This window comes from Camelina sativa, chromosome 3, assembly GCF_000633955.1.
Source record: "Camelina sativa cultivar DH55 chromosome 3, Cs, whole genome shotgun sequence".
Taxonomy (NCBI): Eukaryota; Viridiplantae; Streptophyta; class Magnoliopsida; order Brassicales; family Brassicaceae; genus Camelina; species Camelina sativa.
This window is the reverse complement of record NC_025687.1, coordinates 26,013,299-26,033,290: the sequence shown is the minus strand read 5'-3', so window position 1 is coordinate 26,033,290 and position 19,992 is coordinate 26,013,299. Positions and strand designations below refer to the sequence as shown.

Below are 19,992 nucleotides of genomic sequence, written 5' to 3'. Positions count from 1 at the left end.
CTAGAGATTCTCCTTGGTTTCTCATTGGAGATTTTAATGAATTAAAAGGTAATCATGATAAGCGGGGAGGGAAACTCCGACATGCGTCTTCTTTTGTGGGCTTTAATACAATGATTAGACATTGTGGTTTATTAGAGTTTCCTGCGATTGGTGATAGCCTTTCTTGGCGCGGTTGGCGGGATAAAAAACCTATTCGGTGCCGCCTTGATCGGGCTTTAGCCAATGAGCAGCTACATGATATGTTTAGCAACTCTTTTACGGAATATCTAACCATGATCGCTTCGGATCACAAACCGGTTTCAGTATATCTTGGGGATAAAGTCCGGCGAGGGAGGAACAGTTTTCGCTTTGATCGATGTTGGCTTGATAAAGAGGGTATTTTTACTGCTATATCAGACGGTTGGAATTCTGGGGCTTCAGCACCATCTGGTAATATTATGGATAAGATTGTTACATGCCGTCAGGCAATTTCCCAATGGCGGAAAGCGCAAGCTCCGTACGGTCGAGAAACGATTGAGGATTTAAAATCCTGTTTGGCAACCGCCCAAGCACATGATTCTACTTCTGTTGAAGTCATTTCGGAACTAACTTGGAAACTGTGCGAGGCATACCGGGACGAAGAGATTTACTGGTATCAAAAAAGTAGGAGCCGGTGGATGCGATTTGGGGATCAAAACACTAGCTATTTTCATGCACAGACCAAACAAAGACGGGCTAAAAACTGCATTGTGGGTCTTCATGACGAAGTTGGTCACTGGGTTACGGAGGATTCCAAGGTTCAGGGGCTCGCTGCCTCTTATTTTCAGGATCTATTCACATCCTCAGATCCTACGGATTTTGAGGAACCATTGAGTGAGGTTTGCACATCAATCACATATGATATTAATGAATCCTTGACACGATAGGTATCGGAACAAGAAATCAAAGAGGCTTTATTTATGATGCATCCTGATAAAGCTCCTGGACCGGATGGTATGACGGCCCTTTTTTATCAGCGTGCATGGGATACGGTGAAGGCGGATTTGGTACTTTTGACGAACTCCTTTTTTCAGGAAGGTGTTTTTGACAAACGTCTAAACATGACAAATATTTGTCTTATCCCTCAGGTGGATAAGCTGACCCGAATGACGGAATGGAGGCCCATCAATCTCTTTAATGTTGGATATAAGATCATCTCCAAAATCTTATGTCAGCGATTGCGTATTTTTTTACCGGCATTGATTACTGAAACACAATCGGCTTTTGTAGAGGGGCGTTTAATCATGGATAATATCTTGATTGCTCAGGAGATGTTTCATGGCCTTCGTACTAGCTCTTGTAAGGGCAAGTTTATGGCCATTAAAACAGACATGAGCAAGGCCTATGATCGGGTGGAGTGGTCTTTCATTGAAAATCTGTTGCGGAAGTTTGGATTCTGTGAAAAATGGATCTCTTGGGTCATGTGGTATGTGACGTCGGTTCAGTATAAAGTTTTATTAAATGGGCAACCACATGGTTCTATTCTTCCTTCTAGAGGGCTTCGACAGGGGGATCCCTTATCACCATATCTTTTTATTCTTTGCACAGAGGTTTTAATTGCCAATTTCCGCAAGGCGGAACGGTCTAAGCTTATCATAGGGATTAAGGTATCGATTGCTTGTCCAGCGGTATCTCACTTACTATTTGCGGATGATAGTCTTTTTTTCTGCCGAGCTACGAAGGAGCAATGTGAGATTGTTTTAGGGATTCTAAGACAGTATGAACGGGTCTCTGGACAGCAGATTAATTTTCAAAAATCTTCTGTCCAATTTGGTCATACGGTGGATGCGGATCTACGGGATGAGCTAAAAGGGGTATTGGGAATTACCACCCTGGGGGGGTATGAGCTCTTATTTGGGAATTCCTGAAAGTCTTGGGGGCTCAAAGACGAAGATTTTTTCCTTCGTTCAGGATCGATTGCAAAAACGGACAGGTGGCTGGCCTGCCAGGTTACTTTCTAGAGGGGGGAAGGAGGTGATGATCAAATCGGTAGCGACCGCGGTTCCGACCTTTGTCATGTCTTGCTTTCGCCTTCCAAAAACGGTTACAAGAAAGCTTACTAGAGTGATTTCTAATTTCTGGTGGAGTTCTTCAGGGGAGACTCGAGGTTTACATTGGATTGCTTGGGATAAGTTATGTGTAGATAAGATAGATGGAGGGTTGGGTTTTCGTTGTTTGGACGATTTTAATACTGCGTTGTTGGCTAAACAACTCTGGCGTTTGATTACAGCTCCAGAATCGTTATTTGCTAAGGTTTTTAAAGGTCGATACTATAGGCATTCCAATCCTTTGGATCCTACAAAATCTTATTCTCCGTCATATGGATGGCGGAGTATGATATCTGTTCGCTCTCTGGTAAATAAAGGACTTATTAAAAGGGTAGGATCCGGCGATTCCATTTTAGTATGGTCTGATCCCTGGATTTCTGCTCAATCCCCGAGACCAGCATTGTGTTCGGGATCGTCCATCGATCCTACGCTTCGAGTTGAAACTTTCATTGACAGGAGTTCTCAATCCTGGAACTTGGCGTTGCTTTCGGCCTCTTTTGAGCCGAAGGATGTTACCCTTATTTCCGCATTACCTCTTGGGAATCTAAATTCACCGGATAGATTGGGATGGCATTTAACAAAAACTGGTCTATATACAGTTAAGTCATGGTACAAAGCTCTGCGTCAGAATCAGGTGACTTCTCCACTTGTTTCTGGCCCAAGTATTATACCCCTGCAGGCCTTTGTTTGGCAAATTAGGTGTCCACCAAAAATTCGACATTTTTTGTGGCAAGCACTTACGGGTTGTGTAGCAACAACAACTAATCTGCGGCGATGTGGTATGGGTTGCGAGTGGCCCGCATTCAAGACATATCTGGATGAGATTGAAGGTGACAAGAAGGAGTTCTTGTACTTTTCCTTAATCTTAGTTCCCCGTTCACAGAATGGTATTGCTGACAAGCTGGCGCGTCGTGCTAGAGTAGAGTCACATCATATTACTTATGTGAATGTTTTTCCTTCTAATTGGCTCATATGAGCGGTTCTTCTAAACTGTTGGCAAAAAAAAAAAAGTCAAAACTAGCTTGCTACACTTTTCATATCAACCAATGGGTCGTGTCAACAACGGGATACCGCTTCAGCAAACCGGTACACGCAACCAGCAAACCGGAGTAAAGAATTTGTGTTACGACCCAGCAAACGGGATACCGCTTTAGAAATCTTGATCCTTCTCTAGGTACTAACTAAAAAAACTCAGATTCAAGTCAAATATAATTAAGTGTTATAATTGTAGCTAGGTTGGAATGGAATACTTGCTCAAGGACAATATGAGAGTGAAGCACCAACCTTTGCTCCTACCAATCAATATATGTCTAAGTAATCATTTGATACTAGATTTTAACCCGCGGTATACCGTTGGCCTATATTTTTAAAATTATTTTATTCAAAATTTAACTTATATTTTGTGTTTTTTGTAATATATATATATATATATATATATATATATATACTAGATAATGGCTCGCACAATGTACGGGTTTAAAAATTGTTGAAGAAAATAAATCATAAACCTTAAACTATTTTTTGAAAATATATTAAAAAAATATATATTTCCTGAAGTAATATATTAATAATTTAAGTTAGAAAATATTTGTATTTACCTTCGTATATTTATTTATATTTATATATTTTTAATATATTATAACAATAATTACAATAATCTAAAGCCTAATTATATCCCACTAAAACTTTTGCCAAATACTCATCATTACAAATATTATTATTGTCAAATTTCAAAAACGTTTCACAACTAATTCACAAAATATTTGACATGCAACAAATTCACCAAAGCAACATCTAATAAGTAACCACATATAATGTTTTACCATTAAATATATGTTCTTATACCCAAAATTATTTTATTATTAAAGTATGTTTGATATGTTCACATACCCACTAGCCACCTAACCATAATCACAACCAACAGCGGAAATAACCAATACCAATAACAATTAGATATCCAGTAATAAACCATTAATATAACATAACCAATCTTCAATAATTCAACCAACAGGAAACATAGAACCAACAACCTAGAAATGTTTCTAATGACCCAACTCTAGCAACCTAGCAATGCCAGACAACATACAATCGAGTCTCTAGAACATCTTCCTCTTCATTGCCTTGATTCCACGATCACACTTTGCCTTTACCTGCACCACAAACACAAATTGAGATGCATGAGTATTTGATAAATACTCAGTGAGGCAATCCTCCCATCTACTGGGCTATACACACAAGCAATAAGATCTCTCATGCCACAAACAACAACAATAAAACAGACCAGGAACATGAACAAGTGACCCGACACGATCCGGTTACTGTTAGAATGCTGTCGACCGATACCAGAAGGTGTCGACCGACACTGGACATCTGGTGTCGACCAACACCACTTGGGTGTCGACCGACACCTGATCGACACCCCCGAAACCCTAACAGTGTCGACCGACACCTCCACATAGTGTTGACCGGCACTCGCCAAGTTCCCGAGCCGTCCTCGCGTTGGTGTCGACCGACACCACTGTCGAGCAGTGATTTCCTTCGAACAGAACCTCCGAATCTCACCTCCAAACTTCTCCTCTTCGTCCCACACAATCCCATGAACGAATCCAAGCCTCATGAGCTACAAAAAACTCACAAACAACCAAAACAAACAACCAAACAACACACAATATCACAGAAACAGAAATCTTAGCTTAGATAAACTATGGTCATGCACTCACCTTAGCCAACAATGAGATCTAAGCCCAAAAGACGAAGTTATCACCACAAAAACCTTTCCACCACGTTCCTAGCCTTGGATCTTCACTCTCACAGCAAGATCTCTCCAAAAACGCCTTCAAATCTCACAATCTCTCTCTAGAACCTCAAAAACAGTTTTCTCTCAAAGCGGCATGAGACAAAACAAAACACGACCCTAGGTCGTTTTCTCCTTTTGAAACCTTGGTTCAAATGGTTTCCTTAAACCAAACCGGTCCAAATCGATAATTAAATCGAACTGGTCAACCCAGAAAACCTTGGTGTCGACCGACACCCACCCCAAAAAAAGACACCCACCCCAAAAAAAACGCAGAGTTTTGGTTCGCGGGCGTTACAATGTTCTTTAACACCACCTATAAAATGTCTTCTAAACAACTTAAACAAATTTTATGTTGCTTTACTTTTGTTTTAGCATAATTATAGTTCTTATAATTACTAAAATTGTTTTGTGACATAATTTCTTTAATCATGAAGTTTTTTTTACTCCAAAGATATTTTGGATGAACAACTAGTGAAAATTATCTACTCGATTACAATGATTTTATGACTAACCCAATAAAAGTTGAGAAACTGAAAGAAAGTTAATATAATAAAAAAAATTGAAAATTATAATCAGGATGGTATATATAAGTCTTAGATAATTCATATATACAAAATATAAACTTTATATACAATCCAAAACATGACATATGTCATAATCACGTTAATGATCAACGACCTATTTACTCTTCAGAAATATCCAATTGTACCAAAACAACTTAAAGCGATGACCTCGTCTCAAATATTCTCGAATTATAAATTCTCAACTGGNCAGAAAACCTTGGTGTCGACCGACACCCACCCCAAAAAAAGACACCCACCCCAAAAAAAACGCAGAGTTTTGGTTCGCGGGCGTTACAATGTTCTTTAACACCACCTATAAAATGTCTTCTAAACAACTTAAACAAATTTTATGTTGCTTTACTTTTGTTTTAGCATAATTATAGTTCTTATAATTACTAAAATTGTTTTGTGACATAATTTCTTTAATCATGAAGTTTTTTTTACTCCAAAGATATTTTGGATGAACAACTAGTGAAAATTATCTACTCGATTACAATGATTTTATGACTAACCCAATAAAAGTTGAGAAACTGAAAGAAAGTTAATATAATAAAAAAAATTGAAAATTATAATCAGGATGGTATATATAAGTCTTAGATAATTCATATATACAAAATATAAACTTTATATACAATCCAAAACATGACATATGTCATAATCACGTTAATGATCAACGACCTATTTACTCTTCAGAAATATCCAATTGTACCAAAACAACTTAAAGCGATGACCTCGTCTCAAATATTCTCGAATTATAAATTCTCAACTGGTTTTTACTCGAATCAAAAGTTCTCATATATTTCTCTATATACCTTGTTTAAACGGTTTACGAACCTAATCCGATAGAAAACCACATAAATCCGGTTTGAAATCAATTTTAAAATGGTATACCGTTCCAACTTCCCAAATTTGAAACTACTTCTCAATTATTCGATCAAACATCTCTTGTTTCAGTACCGAAATCATCAACATTATTCAGAAAAGACAACTCTATATTTTGACCAAAAACATCAACGACCGACTTATCTTCCAAGCATATAATGCTACTAACTCTATAATCACTTTTGGAACTTCCATTNATGACTAACCCAATAAAAGTTGAGAAACTGAAAGAAAGTTAATATAATAAAAAAAATTGAAAATTATAATCAGGATGGTATATATAAGTCTTAGATAATTCATATATACAAAATATAAACTTTATATACAATCCAAAACATGACATATGTCATAATCACGTTAATGATCAACGACCTATTTACTCTTCAGAAATATCCAATTGTACCAAAACAACTTAAAGCGATGACCTCGTCTCAAATATTCTCGAATTATAAATTCTCAACTGGTTTTTACTCGAATCAAAAGTTCTCATATATTTCTCTATATACCTTGTTTAAACGGTTTACGAACCTAATCCGATAGAAAACCACATAAATCCGGTTTGAAATCAATTTTAAAATGGTATACCGTTCCAACTTCCCAAATTTGAAACTACTTCTCAATTATTCGATCAAACATCTCTTGTTTCAGTACCGAAATCATCAACATTATTCAGAAAAGACAACTCTATATTTTGACCAAAAACATCAACGACCGACTTATCTTCCAAGCATATAATGCTACTAACTCTATAATCACTTTTGGAACTTCCATTAGTGTCTCTATCCTCGATTAAATTAGCGGGCTTATATACTTCGATTTCATTTCATTGCATCTGATAGCTTCCAATGAAAAACCCGCACGAATCAAAGACCCACACAATAGATCGACAAAATTATATCAGAAAAAAATCAAAGATCAAAGCTTCGATATAAACATGTAATGTTATGTAGATATAATGTTATTTTCTTAATTAGCTGTCCTATAATGTTTCAAAAACAAATAATTCTTTTGACATAACTTATGTTATTCTTTTTAAATTTGTTATTCAGTATTTATTTATTAATAATAATATACATGCTCAGTGAATTACTTTTTTGTTTATACATGTCAAAAACTTATTGAGAAAACATGCATAACATAAGTAACGTACAATGAAAAATATATTAGTTCTGTTAATTTTCTTTTTTTATTTAGAAACTTTTTTTAGATATAAACATGTAAATTTTATTTAGATCTGTTGTTATTTTTTTTAATTAGTTGTTTTTAAAAATAATAATTTTTTGATATGTGTCAACATCTCATCAGTGTATTTGACACATGTCATGATCATGTTAATGGTTAATTGAAAACCCAACTTTAAATAATAAGATTTTTAATATAATAAAAATATTAGTTCAGACTTCAAATCTAGCTGTCAATTGGTTAATCATGATCTTCGTTTTCTTCGCATGTGCCTTCACAAATCTTGTTAAAGTACTCAGTGTCCGAAATTGGCTAACCATAGAGACAGAAAATTTATTTATTTATTTATTTGTGCAAACGAAGACATAAAATTTAATGTGTTAAGTTATATAGTATAATTATATGACCAAATATGGATGGCACATAGTATATTTATTTTACCATGTAGTGATTGAGAATCTTTGTAACAATGAAACATTGATATGGATGACATATAGTATATTTATCTTAGTTGATTTTTTTTTAATATAATAAGATTACAATTATTTTATGTTTTGTTTTACTAAGTTTGAAAACTGTGATTTTTGATCGTTAAAATTGACACGTGTCACGATCTGATGAGTTATTAAATTTGATATTTAATCATTAAAATTGATACGTGTCATGATCTGGTGAGTTTTTAACTTTGATTTCTAATCGTTAAAACTAACACATGTCACAATCTGGTGAGTTACTAAATTTGAAAACCAAGGGTTAAATCCTCATTTAATTATTTGGCCAATACTACTAATATTAGAATATGAGAAATATTAAATAAGGTAATTTCACTAAAATTTTGTAAAACAATTAAATCATTGGTAATATTGTGACTTAATGAGACAATAACTTATAAATTACATATTTATGTATTTAATTCACTTATTATTGTTCTAATAATTAACAACCCAAACAAAATTAATTAAAAAAAACAAACTAAATCTAATTAAAAAATATTATTTTTTAAAAAATTCGCGGTTAAAATTTAGTGTTATGGTATAAGTTAACACACCAGATCATATCTATACTAGTATTTTTGCAGTAGTTTTTGCTCAAAAATACTTATTGGAAAGTTTTTGCATTTAATGCATTAACTTTAATATTGCTTACCAAAATTTTTAAAATAATTATAAGTAAGATTTTAAAAAATAAGGAAATCTTTCTAGCTTATTCAAACATAAATATATGATTCTTTTTCATTTTTATTTGAATTTATATTTAAATTATTTTGAATTATTCTATAATACATTTAGTTAATAAAAATTGTGATTTTTTTCCTGCATATGATGTAATACAAAAATTTTAAAACAGACATATATTACTCAATTTACAGATACAATATATCCCACCTCGCCTAAAAAAGTAGAGCAATGGTTCAGAGTCATATTATAAAAGAGACCAAAATGATTCATAATACAAAAAGCTTGATTTACCAGACATTCAACGTTTTAAAAAAACTTTTATTTGGTTTTTCCGGTTCTTTATTAAAGATTTTGAAAAAGTTAAATATCATAAATATTTATATTTTATATTTTATAAAAAGTAGAGTTATTATAAATAATTGTTTTTTTTAGAAAGTTAAACTTTATAAAATGTTAAAAATATTAATAATATTTAAACGTTCATGAAATTTCAAATTTATAAAGTTTAAATATTATAAATATTTCAACTTGTTAAAAATTTAAAAGACCTTTAAAATATTAATAATATATTTAAAATTTTATGAAACTTCAAATATGAGAAATACTCAACCGTTTTAAGAATTCTAAGTATTATAAATATTTAAACTTTATAAGAAGTGCCAATCTTATAAAATGTAAATGATTACAATCTTAATAAATAACATACCAACTCAAGCTAATATATATAATACAAAAAAATAAATATAAAAAATTAAGTTGATATAGTACGAGTTAAAATATCTCGGGACAAAGTTATATAGTGGGACGGGTTTATCGATATTTATATAAATTTAAAATATCATTAATTTGGTGTTACACGGGTAAAACATCATTTCATTATTTTGTTAACACTATCAGTATCAGAGAATATACATATCTAATTAAATTGATTAAATAAATATTATGTAAAAAACAAATTCTATGGCGGTATTATATGGTTTAAACTTTAAATCATAAAATTAAAAACTATTATATAATTATAACATATTTAACCAAGAAATAAAATTTATAAGTTAAATGTTTTAGTTATAAATAATTTACACCGCAGTGTACCGCGGATCCTAATCTAGTTTTTAGATATTTTTAGTTCCTGATTCGTCGACGTGACTAATAAATAGGCGTAGTACATGCACCTAGTTCGAAAAGAAAAAAAACCTAAGTAGTAAAAGCTCATCTCAAAATAGAAGATATGGAAGATTCGTCTATCCTCAAAATAAGAACGTATTTGGAAGAGCTGGCCAAAGATAAAAGACATTCCCACTTTCCCAGTTTCATTCTCGAAGGCCTTCAAGTCCTCCATGTTGGAAAGGGGATCGTACGGTGTAAATTGACCGTTACGCATCACGTTTTGGTGAATGAATATTTACATTTTTTTTCTTTTTTTTGGTGAATGATTACATTACTTCGTGGTATATTTATATATTTTTTATTTAAAAGAAATTCTTTTTCTTTTACATGTACGTTTGATTTATGATTCACATGGTATGGACTATGGATTTTGTTTCATATTTCTACGTAATAAAGGATTTTTGATGACAAAAAAAAAAATTGATTTTGGTTTTGAGTTTTGACGAGTGCTACATTAATTGTATTATTTACATGATCATATTCAGAATGAAGACGGGAATTTTCACACTGCAGCGATTGGTGTGCTAATAGAGTTGATGGGAGCCGCCGCAGTGTACTCAGTTGGAGGATCCCATGCCTCAGTTGATCTCAACTATTCGTTCTACTCCACGGCCAAAATTCAAGTTCGACTTCTCTATGAACATAAACATTTTCATGATATAGAAGGAAACGCATGCACAATTTTTTTAAGTATTATTATTGTTATAATTTATGATCAAGGTTGTGTTGATAAAATATAAATTTAAAAATTTAGTTGATTCGGTTTGATTCCTGGCATGGTTTCGGATTTCGTTTACTAAAACACTATATTTTAAAAATTTAAAACATTTATAATTAATTAATTTCTTGAGGTTTAATTCGGTTAATTAATTAATTCAACGTGCCAATTTTTCTTATTTTATATTCATATAACAACCCGTTTCGTGGATTCCACTAGCCTCTGCTAGTTTGACTCCATATGTTCCAAGCTGGTACTGCAGGGCATCGGTCTTAACTCTTCATTATGGATATCCAAATCCACCAGTAGGTTATTGGTGCGTCTGACGTTTCTCGAACCCTGGTCCCACCCTTTAACAACATTCCTGCAGGTCAATTGGTGACAGTTTGTCCTGTAGAAAGGTTGATAAAGGGTGGGGACTAGGGTTCGAATAATGTTTGGCGCACCAATAATCTACTGGTGGATTTGGATGATTAGTTTCATTTCCACGGTGAGGGGTTAGGATCAATGCTCTGCAGAGCCAGCTTGGAGTCTGTTGGAACGACTAGCGGTGAGTTAGTGGGGTCCGCGGCATGGGTTGCCACATTTTTAAAAAAACAAATTATTTTAATATATTTGGTTTATGTCGATCGATTAATGGACATATATCTAATTACTAATTTGAGAGAAACATGAACACCGTTTTTGGTATCTTTTATTTGCTGGTCAAATCACATGTCATATAACGTATTTAATGTGATGAAAATTCTAGGAAGACGTAAAGATAGAAGCAAGATTAGTAGGGAAGATGGAAGATCTAAAATCAGCAATAATTGAGATTCGAAGAGAACACGATGAAGAACTCATAGCCACAGGTAGACTACGGATGAGGCTGTTGATGACACCATTTAACCTAAATATCAAACAAAATGGCGTCGATCAAGTTAGCAAGCTTTAATGGCTCCAATCAAATCCAATATTTACCCATGAACCATGTCATATGCTATGCATGCAAGTGGTATGTAAAATAATGTGTGTTTGGACATTAATTAGTCTTATCATATGGTTTCCTACCCTCAAAAACAATACAGTATCGATGTTTTGATTAATATTTATGTTATTTATGTTATGTCGTTAATGATGCTAGATATTTGTATCGATGTTTTGATGGATATTTATGTTACGTCGTTAATGATGCTAGATATGTGGCAAAGCATTATGGTATCTACGAGAGAGTTCGAGGTGAATATCCTTCTACTTCTAGATTTTCTTATTCTTTGAATCTTGAGAGTAATACCATACAAAATCTTAGATACCTTTATATTGGTCTCAAACCCCAATTCAACAAGAAACAGAAAATCTTGCGAATGTTTTAAGTCTTATGTGCACAGTGGATGCCTTCAACTCAGTGGTTCTGAAGTTTGAGACACCAAGGAAATTATGGTGAGGATGTGATGGATGTTATCAGCTATGCCACCGTGTAACTCGCTCGATGGCATTGTCCTTAGTTTAAACTCTTGGTTCTTTGAATTCGACGACCAAGATTTTAGTTAGCTTTTACCTAGTTTTTTACAATGATGCATGGACTTATTTACTAAATAACATATTTTTTAAAAAATAGTGTGGTATCATTAAAAAGTAACATAACAAATGTAATAACTTAACTACGAGGGTAGCAGACTAGCAGTGATGATTGAAATTAGAAGAGAGGGAAACAGAGAAGTCATTTGCCAGAGGAAGCTTATGGATGGCTCCACCCGGCCTCAGCCTCAGCCTCAGAGACTTGCCTCCTACTCAGCAAATCTAGCCTTTATATATTCACACATACACATATATGACAGTGCATCTAAATTATGTCTAGCGTACAAAAAAAAATTAAAAATATATTAGTAATTATTAAAATTACGGGTTCATTAGCTGTTTATTAATTAGTTTTCTGGGTCTATATAGTTTCGACAATATAATCATTTTGGATATAAGACAAACCAACAGTTAATATATACAAAAGACTTCATGAATTTCAATAACAAAAAAAAAATACATCAAAGACTTGGCTTGTATACACAGCCAAAAACCATTGACCTTTTCACCAAAAACCCCTAATTATAAACCCGAACACAGAATCCAATCTAATTACAAATCTATATAAACCTTAATCAACACTTACTAATAACACGACACACCAGATGCAATTAAACATAATTTCCTACAGTTTCTTGCCCCCTTTATAGACAAAGTAAAAAAGCTTGCATGACCTATAATTGCTTAATTGGCTTTAATAACTGCACTTAGATCTTCCTTCCCGAAGCCTTTGCCAGCAATGTCAAGCAACTCTTCTTCCTCTCTCACACCGTTAACCCTACCATTCCTCACCTGGTCAACCAAAGGACCATACGACCAGCTACATATCACGTAGTAGATCACATTGATGAAGCTCATTATCGCGAGTACCCAATAGTAATAGTTGTAATGACCCTTGTTAATGTTGTCTGAAACCCAGCTCTCTTTATCATTTCTTGAGGTTAGTTCATTGACCGCATTGAGAACCACGCTCGCCAATAGACTAGCCACACCCATTCCTAGACCGAAGAGAGAAGCCGCGATACTAGACATGCTTTTAGGAAACTCGGTATAGAAAAACTCAGTCTGTCCTATTGCGGTAAGAGCCTCTGCTAATCCATGTAGCACATATTGTGGCACCAGCCACATCGCTGAGAAGTCTACCACAGCATTGGGACTGTTTGCATACCCTTGGCTTATAGCTTTATTCCTTCTGAAGCTTTCAACCGTTGCAGAAACCGCCATAGCTAAGAATGACATGAATAACCCTAATCCCATTCTTAGCTTAACGCTGAGTCGAAAAGGTCTGCCTCGGATCTTTGAAGCTAACGGGATAACAGCACGATCATATAGAACGACCCACGTGGCAAGAGCTATGATTGTGAACATACCGAATGATCCAGCTGGAACTTGAAAGCTTGAACCATGACGACTCAGACGTCTGTCCATAGAAGTCGCTTGCAGCACCTGAAACGTGCTTTGGCTAGTATTTATGGACATCATTATACCTGTGGACCATATTGGTATGACTTTGATCAATGCTTTAAGTTCCTCGACTTTGTCTGTTGTGCATAGCCTCCATGAATTCAAAGCAAACCCATCTGACCCAATTTCCTCCTCGCGTTTACTTATTAAACAAGCTTTATTCAAAAACCTAACCAAACGAAAATCAAAAGAAAATAAAAAAAACGGAACATCATGTTTCCAAGTATGATTTGAAAACTTAATCAAGGAAGTCTCAAAGTAACAGTGCATCATGTTTCTAATAGCGCAAGGTTTGTTCAAAAACCTAATTAGAGTAGTAGTATCAAAGTAAACAGAGAGCCTTCTCTTTCTTGTTCTACAAGCTTTTTTAAGAGAGAGTATCAAAGTAAAGTGTGTGCATTGATCATGTGTCTTGTCTAACATGCTTTGATTGCAAACCTAATCATGAGATTCTCAAAAGTGAAAAGATCGGACATCATATTTAAAGTATAGTAGTTTTATTTAAGACCCTAATCAAGACAGTATGGTATATATTACTTGTAAAGTAATCAAGAACCCAGGATACTTAAAGAAATACATATAGTTGTTTTACCTCAACTTGTGACTTGGAGCTTTTAAATCAGAATCTTTCGTGTGATAATAACAGTCAACGGAGTCATGATGAACTGGTAGACTTAGCTTCCTCTTCTTGTAAGCTGCAACACCCACTTGAGCTAAACTTGTGAAGAGACTCTTGCTCACACCGCGTGTAACATAGAGAGGAGACGCAAGAACGAATAGCAAAGCAGCGATCAACATGAGGACCGCAGGCACTCCAAACCCAATTTTCCATCCGAGATGCTCCTGAATGTATACAATACCAGTGAACGCGATGAGTACAGCCACAGCTGAGGAAGCGTAGTACCAACCAAAGAAACTCTCGAGAGCTCTTTCGTTCTTTGGGTTCTCTTTGTTGTCTAATTGATCAGCTCCAAAGGCTAAGGAACATGGTCTAATGCCGCCTGACCCGATCGATATAAGAGCAAATGCAGAATACAAAAGAGCCAGATGAGAAGCGGTCGCAGGTCCACAGTGGCTTCCTGCTGCTGTGGGATCGCAAGGCGATGGCTTCACTTGTGGTAACATTGCAGTAAGCCATAAAAGCACCATTCCCTGTGGTATGATTCAACAATGATCATCAATTAATTGAATTTGGTCTAGAAAACCCGGTTTAGTTTGAGCTGAATGTAATAACAAAACATTACATGTCGTTAAGCTAACAAACATTACATGTCGCTACGTTTATATAATTATGAGAAGAAAAAAATCCAAGAAGAAAAATCCAATATTCATATCGGCAACAAAATCGTGGCCATGATGAGCACACCGTTGGTAGGTCGAATGTAAAGTCATACGTCATTAACCCTACCAAAAATTATAAGAACGAAGTTGATTGCGATGAATAATTGTACCAGCATGTCAAATCAATCGATGTATCGGAGTTTAAACATTTGATCGTTAAGTGAGTGAATAAAATCATATGAAATATTAGTGTCGATTAGAACCGGACAAGTTATAAAGAGTACAAGGTTCAAAATTTGCTTAAGCCTACCACGCACAGCTCTATGCTATATAGCCTACCAAAAACAATCAAACTTGGCTCCATAGCGAAAATAATTCAAATNACCCGATCGATATAAGAGCAAATGCAGAATACAAAAGAGCCAGATGAGAAGCGGTCGCAGGTCCACAGTGGCTTCCTGCTGCTGTGGGATCGCAAGGCGATGGCTTCACTTGTGGTAACATTGCAGTAAGCCATAAAAGCACCATTCCCTGTGGTATGATTCAACAATGATCATCAATTAATTGAATTTGGTCTAGAAAACCCGGTTTAGTTTGAGCTGAATGTAATAACAAAACATTACATGTCGTTAAGCTAACAAACATTACATGTCGCTACGTTTATATAATTATGAGAAGAAAAAAATCCAAGAAGAAAAATCCAATATTCATATCGGCAACAAAATCGTGGCCATGATGAGCACACGTTGGTAGGTCGAATGTAAAGTCATACGTCCTTAACCCTACCAAAAATTATAATAACGAAGTTGATTGCGATGAATAATTGTACCAGCATGTCAAATCAATCGATGTATCGGAGTTTAAACATTTGATCGTTAAGTGAGTGAATAAAATCATATGAAATATTAGTGTCGATTAGAACCGGACAAGTTATAAAGAGTACAAGGTTCAAAATTTGCTTAAGCCTACCACGCACAGCTCTATGCTATATAGCCTACCAAAAACAATCAAACTTGGCTCCATAGCGAAAATAATTCAAATTCGTCATGCAGTGTGAACTGTGTCCAATCCGGTTTAAATAGACTTATTTCGAGCAAAAAATTGGTTCGTGTTTTGGTTTTGTTTACTTTTATTTAAACAATTTTTTTAAAACAGAACCAAAGTGAACCGATATTAAAACATAGTAAGAAACATAGTACAGTACGTATTTGAAGTTTTTTTTATTGTTTTCTTTATTTATGAAGAAAAGCAATGACACTTTTTTTTAAGTAGAATATTGTCCAATATCAGAAATTATAGTTTTGATATGTGGTCACTCACACAACTTGCCAAGGACATTTTAAATTAGCAATAATGTTTTAGATGAAAATAGAGTATTCAGAACACATGGAACTGCCACGCTAAGAAATAAATTCGAAAATGACTTTTTAGTGTAACATAAACACAAGAAGACAATAATGGAGCAAATGTTTCCCCTAGGAACGAGTCCCTCACAAGTCACATGCAACGCCTGAAATTACTAAAACTGTACCATACTATTATTGTTACTGTTTAGTGTCTACTAGATTACTAACAAATATTATATAATATCACGATGCTATAAGAAAACAACCTATTCAATGTTGCATCAGCGATGAATCTGTTGGAAATTAAATTAATCTGGTCCAATTTACTTTATGTTCAAATATTCATATATATATATATATATTTGCTATAAAAATATGGAAGAAAAAACCTCGTACCACTATACTTCAATTAATTCATTATGTAGATGTGTAAAAATATATAATTTTAAACTTACTAGATAATATTAAATATATTTTTGATATCGATAATAAAATATCATATAAACGGAAAAAGTATATGGTAAAAACATTTTTGAAAAGACTTGTCAGTTTTCCAAAATCAGTTACGGATTCTTATCAGTCTTCATGACAAGTAGTGGAAAGCTAAACAAGCAAATTCAGTTCCGGTTAAGTTAAACCGGCAAGTAAGATGGGAGATTAGAGAGGAGGAAGGAGTGATAAAGATTATTACCAAAAAACTGGAGAGAGAAGCAATGGAGATGGTGAGGAAGCGACCAAGATAAGAATCAGAGAGGAAAGCACCCAAGAGAGGTGTGAAGCTTGATGCAGCAGACCACATATATAGAACATTTGTTCCTTTTGCTACCCCAAATCTGTAATCTCTGATCAAGTACATAATCATGTTTGGTAATAATCCATAGCTCGCCACTTTCTCGAACGCCTCGTTTGCTTCACCATGATAATAAATTAACAAATAATTCAATTATAGGTTTTTATGAGGAATCAGAAAAGACAAGTAGAGTTAAAGATTTTATGGAAATGTTGTTGTACCTATGATGAAAGGCATAGTGATGATTCCACCTTTTGTTTTTTTCCCTCCATTGGGTTGGATTTGCTTAGCTGCTTCTGTTTCATTCGGAGGGTTCTCCATTGTTGAATCTTTTGGCTAAACAAACACTCAACCTAGTGAGTTTATATAGGGGAGAGACAGAGAAAGGTATAAAGGAAGAAGAAGGAAGAAGGAGAAAGTGGAAGATCTATGTCTTTGCAAGTGATTTGAGAGAGAGAGAGAGAGAGAGACAGAGCGAGGAATGTGTGTTACATCTCCGCAACGAGTGGACAATTAATACTAGTAACTAACGCCTATAGGGGACAAAAGGAAAAAAACAGTAAGTGCAAGATCATTGTAATTAATTAGTCTATTCAAAAAAGAAATGATAATTAGTAGAGAATAGATACTTTAATACTCCATAATCCATATAGATTGAGTTCTGAGATTTTAAACATTAGTGACGTCGACTTCTATATTTAGAATTTTATTTTATTTTATTTTTTGCTATTTTGATCCAATTTTCTGTTTATTTGTGGTTGCTTAGTTGCTTATATTATTTTTCCCGAAAATTTTACAAAATAATTGCTAACAGGAAGCCACTGTGGACCTGCGACCGCTTATATTATTTTTCCCGAAAATTTTACATTGATAACAATTAGCTTCATGTGCTTAAGCGTAGTACCAACCAAAGCAATTAGAACAGATAATTCCCCTGAATTAGCTTTTTTTGATATTGTCAGACAACATGGCATGATTCATCAATTCTCTTGTGCATACACCCCACAACAAAACTCTGTAGTCGAAAGAAAGCATAAACACTTCTCAATGTTGCTAGAGCTTTATTGTTTCAATCTAATATTCCTATTGCTTACTGGAGTGATTGTGTCTTGAATGCTGTCTTTTTGATCAATAGAACACCATCCAAGTTGTTAAAAAACTTATCTCATTATGAATTGTTGAATAAAAAGAAATTTTCTTATGATATGCTTCGTACTTTCGGTTGTCTTTGTTATGCTTCAACCCTGTTAAAGGATAGAACAAAGTCTAGTCATCGAGCATAACAATGTGTTTTCTTAGGAAATTCTCCAGGATATAAGGGCTATAAGGTGCTCAATTTGGTTACTAACATCGTTTCTGTGTCTTGTAATGTTGTGTTCCATGAAAATGAGTTTCCTTTCCATTCTAGTCATGCTCGACATCCTTCTGACATTATTGCAAGGATTCTAAGAGGTCTGTTACTGGCATATGTATTTTTTTAGGGAATTCTTTAATCTCTTGGAAATCCAAGATGCAGTACGTTGTGAGTTCGAGTAGTACCAAAGCCGAATACAGGAGTATTGCACAAGCTACAAAGGAGTTACTCTGGCTCCATCAAGTGCTGAAGGATTTGCATCAAAATCTGAAACTGCATGCCAAACTTTTCTACGACAACAAGTCGGCGATGCATATTGCGAATAACCCGATGTTTCATGAACGAACCAAACATGTAGAGATTGACTGTCATACCACTCGAGATCAGATTAAGAATGGCTTTTTCAAAGTTCTACATGTTGCCACTGAGAATCAATTGGCCGACATCTTAACAAAATCTCTGCAACCAGCACCATTTCACTCGATTCTGCAGAGACTATATATTTCAAACATCTTCTTGCCTGCTACGAATTCAGCTTAAGTGAGGGTATATTAGCATATAAGATTATATAATTGGTTAAGTTGATTAAGCTTCATTTTACTTAGTCTCAACACTCTACTATAAATACCTTTGTATAATTATATTTTACTCTAATGAGAAATTTACTTTACCATTTACAAAGAGTTAATAGCAAAAAAATTCGATCAGGGATACGTGCCGCATTAAACGCTGCTCCAAATATTGATAGCCAAAGAACTGTTTACATTTTTTAGGTTTAGATTGTGTAAAACATTTTTCAAATTCATTCATCGCTTTATGCAATTAAACCAAGTAGATAGCTTTCACATCTGATTAATGAAAAGGAATGGAACAAAATCATATCAAAAGTATCGAAATAATTGAGCAAAACCAAAACATCCCATGAGGTTACCAGCTTTTCTTTTATTCGCTGTCTCTCACTTCTTCTTCTTTTTGTTTAAAAAAAAAAAAAAATTCCCTTAAACAAATAAAGGCCTTATTAAAGTTAGTGCAATCATATTAAAAAAAAAAAGCTTTTGTTTCTGTTTCGACCCATCAGTCATTTACTCACAAGTCAATCTTATTATACAGTCTGACATAAAATCAATAATAGGCTCATAGATTGTTGAATAAGTTTGTAAGTTTTTTACAATACTTTATCCTTACCCATTGTCGAGTAACTGCATGTGTTTGTTACATTATTTTATAACATAACCCATTGTCGAGTAACTGCATGTGTTTGTTACATTATTTTATAACATAACCTAGTAATAATAAGGTGTGGGGGAAGTATTTCAATACTATATTACAATAATGCAATTCAATGGAAAAAAATTAGAGAAAAAAAAAGTGACAATGATGCGAATGAATGTGAGAGTCTTCAAAGAGAATATTTATTATGACTTTATTCATTCCCCTTGCACGTGGGTGTCGGATACTCTGAAAGCTCTTTTTCTTTTGGATATACTATAACTTTTTTTACTGGATATACTATCGATTTGAATGATAATTGTGGTCAGGGCGGCCAAATCCATTTGCGTTCTAGACCACTTCATTTTTAAAGCGGATTACAGACCGTTGCGGACCAACTCTATTTGTATGTAAAAGCGGTCTGCAGTTGGTCCG

The 19,992-nt window shown here is 34.3% G+C and overlaps 3 protein-coding genes across 4 annotated transcripts; 2 read left to right on the top strand and 1 right to left on the bottom strand.

Annotated features, from left to right (window-relative positions):
• On the top strand, positions 111 to 3,042 carry LOC104779321. Its single transcript, XM_010503677.1, has 4 exons — positions 111 to 776; positions 906 to 1,025; positions 1,107 to 1,832; positions 1,930 to 3,042. Exons 1-4 carry the CDS (start codon positions 111 to 113, stop codon positions 3,040 to 3,042), a joined length of 2,625 nt encoding a protein of 874 aa, XP_010501979.1.
• Positions 9,869 to 11,661, top strand: LOC104778140. Its single transcript, XM_010502512.1, has 3 exons — positions 9,869 to 10,058; positions 10,321 to 10,458; positions 11,305 to 11,661. Exons 1-3 carry the CDS (start codon positions 9,897 to 9,899, stop codon positions 11,488 to 11,490), a joined length of 486 nt encoding a protein of 161 aa, XP_010500814.1. The 5' UTR covers positions 9,869 to 9,896; the 3' UTR covers positions 11,491 to 11,661.
• LOC104778139 (protein NRT1/ PTR FAMILY 1.2) lies at positions 12,514 to 17,498 on the bottom strand. 2 transcript variants are annotated; one of them, XM_019243943.1, is made up of 5 exons: positions 17,216 to 17,498; positions 16,896 to 17,113; positions 15,244 to 15,389; positions 14,170 to 14,583; positions 12,525 to 13,746 (listed from the first exon to the last, which is right to left on the bottom strand). In XM_019243943.1, exons 1-5 carry the CDS (start codon positions 17,313 to 17,315, stop codon positions 12,798 to 12,800), a joined length of 1,827 nt encoding a protein of 608 aa, XP_019099488.1. In that variant the 5' UTR covers positions 17,316 to 17,498; the 3' UTR covers positions 12,525 to 12,797. The 2 variants fall into 2 exon arrangements, with proteins under 2 accessions (XP_010500813.1, XP_019099488.1); XM_010502511.2 differs by lacking the exon at positions 15,244 to 15,389 and having other exon boundaries at positions 12,514 to 13,746; positions 14,170 to 14,729.